Source organism: Mustela nigripes, chromosome 1, assembly GCF_022355385.1.
Source record: "Mustela nigripes isolate SB6536 chromosome 1, MUSNIG.SB6536, whole genome shotgun sequence".
Lineage (NCBI taxonomy): Eukaryota > Metazoa > Chordata > Mammalia > Carnivora > Mustelidae > Mustela > Mustela nigripes.
This window is the reverse complement of record NC_081557.1, coordinates 247,047,101-247,050,441: the sequence shown is the minus strand read 5'-3', so window position 1 is coordinate 247,050,441 and position 3,341 is coordinate 247,047,101. Positions and strand designations below refer to the sequence as shown.

At 38.8% G+C, this 3,341-nt stretch overlaps 1 protein-coding gene across 1 annotated transcript in view; it reads right to left on the bottom strand.

The window, feature by feature from the left end:
- Positions 1-127, bottom strand: part of LOC132015676 (large ribosomal subunit protein uL23) — a 965-nt gene extending 838 nt beyond the window's left edge. The window contains exon 1 of the mRNA XM_059396357.1: positions 19-127. Within this exon, the coding sequence (XP_059252340.1) occupies positions 19-112 (94 nt within the window). The 5' untranslated portion in view covers positions 113-127. The remainder of the gene's footprint in view (positions 1-18) is intronic.
- Positions 128-3,341: the final 3,214 nt, after the last annotated feature.

The following is a 3,341-nucleotide window of genomic DNA, read 5'->3' as shown; positions in this document are numbered from 1 at the left end:
TTTTTTTGTGACTGTGGACGCCTTTCAGCACCGCTTTCTTGGCTTTCAAAGCCTTTGCTTTGGCTTCGGCTTTGGGAGGGGCAGGGGCTTCCTTCTTAGCTTTCGGCGCCATCTTCGTAAAAGGGATCCAGGCCTGGTTTCTAATGGAGGGGAGGGGAATGAAGCTTAATAAAAGAATTAAGGAAATCACCTCTAGATACAATAGCCTATTTTTTGAGGCTGCTGTTTGGCTGCACAATCTTATTTGAAGGTCAGAAGCTGAATATTAATTTGATCTTTCTGTTTGCATGCATTACATGTAAATTGTTTCGAACAGTTCCTGGCATCCAGTAAGCAATCAGTGTTCTCATTCTGTAATAAATCTCTTAATCTCCTTCTGAGGCTGGTTGGTGTCTTATATAAACTAGGAAAAATATGTGCTAGGGAAAGCAAAAGAGAAAAATCATGCTGATAAGTTCTACAATATTAACCTTATTAACCAACATCTACATTTTACCACATTTCAAAATTCTCAGCTAGGATATGCTTGTGGAGGGATTCAAACAATATAGGTGATTACACAAACGAAGCCCCCAAAAAACTTCTAATATTGTCCCTGGCCTGACCCCTGTTTTATTCTTTTTCCTAAAAATAATAACTGCAAGCAGTCTGGTTGAATCTTTTCTACTTGTCCATCTCCCTTATGATGCTACTAGCTTTTTGAGCTTGCCCCTGTAGCAACAGAGGTCCCCAATAAATGTTTGATGAGTGAATAAGTAATTGAATGATGCATTTTGAAATAACACAGATTACATAAAATGTCTTTTTAAAAATATTTTATTTATTTATTTGACAGAGATCACCAGTAGGCAGAGAGGCAGGCAGAGAGAGAGGAGGAAGCAGGCTCCCGGCAGAGCAGAGAGCCGGACGTGGGGCTCGATCCCAGGACCTTGGGATCATGACCTGAGCTGAAGGTAGAGGCTTTAACCCACTGAGCCATCCAGGAGCCCCACATAAAATGTCTTAAGAAAAAAATTTACTGTTATATATAAATATGTTAAGATGCTTAGTCACCTTTTGAGCTTTCTTGATAGGACCCCTTCTGATTAAAATAGAACAGAGATTAAATTATGAAATTAATTTAATTACAGTGTTCTTCTAAATGCTTCCTATTATGCTTCAGAGACCTGATACCGAATAATGAAGATTAGACGATGACAAGGCATTTCATCAAGGCTTTTGTGCTTTTATATGAATATCTGATACCATAGCAATAATGTCCAAAGCTTTCATGTTTATTTTATTTTTGATGTGTTCTCGATTATAACCAATACAGCTTCTGTTATCTAATGTACTATGGTAAAATGGAATGTGCTGGGGATTGATCAATTGGATGCATCAGTGTTTTAAAAGGTAGTAATATGATTCTTTTTTAAATTAAAAAAATAAATAATTTTGGCAGTCTGATTAAAATAAGGAAAAGACACACCAATCTAGTGAATTAGTGTGCATGAATAAGAAATAAGACGCAGTTTATGTCTCATTCCCAGGATTAGTAATGGGGTTCTTTTCCGGGTCATTTTGGAGGACTCCAAACCAATTTCTTGGAAGGTGAGTTGAGGATAGAAGCGCCTCTTCCCTGCCGTGTCCCAAGTGGGCAGAGAGCAGACATCTGTCCTTGCATGGTCACAGAAGCACATGTGAGATAGACAGGCCTGTTCCATCATTTCTTAGCAGCATGGCCTTGGGAAAACTGACCTCACTAAATGAGCTTGTTGTAAGAATTCAACAAACACATTCTCACCATAGTGCTTAGCACATAATGCTCAAAGTCAATTACAAACTACTTGCCGTTCTAGAAATGTTCTAGAAAGGGCTTTCTTTCTAACCAAGATATGTTTGGGTTGCCACTAGAAGGAACAAACCTCCATTTCCTGCATCTCCATCTATAGTCATCTGAACCAGTACCTGTCTCCTCCGATCCCTATCTCAGAATAGGGAAGCTATGTGGTAGCCGTGGTGGGAGCCATGGATTACTGTTGTAGTGCTGTGAACTTGAAGCTGAAAGTCATTGGTGGCTTCTCACTTCTGGCCCCCCAGCCCTTCCTTGGAGCTTTAAAGCACATAATTTCATGAATTAAATTCCTTTCTTCTTAAAATACCTAGAATGTTTTTTATTTCCTACACTGAACTCTGATGGGTACACAGACTCAAGATCATTTTAATAAAGTCCCAGCTTTGTCCTTGTCTGGGACATTATCCTTACTTTCTTCATAATCAAGCATCTGCAAAGAGTTGTCCTTCTATATTGTAAACTTGTCCTTTATCTCCTATTTGTACTCAATTCTACAACAATCAGGCTTCCTCGCTGCTACTAAAGTACTAAAATGCCTTGACCAAGGTCAGCTATGATGCACCAAATGCCAAATTCAGTAGATTTTTTTCAGCCCTTGTCTTATTAACCATCATTGGACATTGCCTTATTGGACACGGTTGATCATACCTTTCTTTCTGGAAACTGCTCCTTTCTTGATCCTTGTGACACAACATCTCGTGGGCTTCTCTCACTTTTTTGATCAATCTCTGTTGTGAGTTCCTTTTCTTCCCTAATCCCATTAAATGTTGGTGCTTCCTAGGGTTCAAGCTTCAGAGCTCTTCCCTTCTTAGTACACTGGGCTTCTTTGAATTCAGCTACTATCCCCATGGCATTGACTCCTAAATCTCCACCCCTCCTCTGCATGTTCTGGGCACTGTAGACAACCCACTCTCCTTCTGCCTCCAGACGCACTCGATTCTGAATACACCTTGCCTGGGGCTTTCATTCTCCCATGACTTTATCCAGTGGTTCCCCCTCATCATTGTATCTCTCTTCTACTGAGTTTTCCTGAAATATAAAAACATTTGCTTGTTAGACAATGGTTTCTTAGATATAACACCAAAACCACAAGTGACAAAAGAAAAAAATGGATGAATTGAACTTTATCAAAAGAAAATATTTTGTGCTATGAACAATGTCACCAATGAAGTGAAAAGACAACCTGCAGAATGGGAGAAAATTTTCGCACATCATATATCTGATGTGGGTCTTATATTCAAGATGTGTAAAGAAAACTTATGACTCAATAATAAAAAGATAAAATAAAAAGAGGCAAAAGACTTGGATAGATATTTTTCTGAAGAAGATATACAAATGTCCAGAAAGTACCTCAGAAGATGCTCAACATCATTTTCCATCAGGAATGGATAAATATCCATACGGACAAACCATAAGGAAATAAAACCTCACATTCATCAGGGTGGCTATAATCCAAAAGACAAGTGTTGGCAAAATTGGAATGCTCATACATTGCTGGTGGGAATAT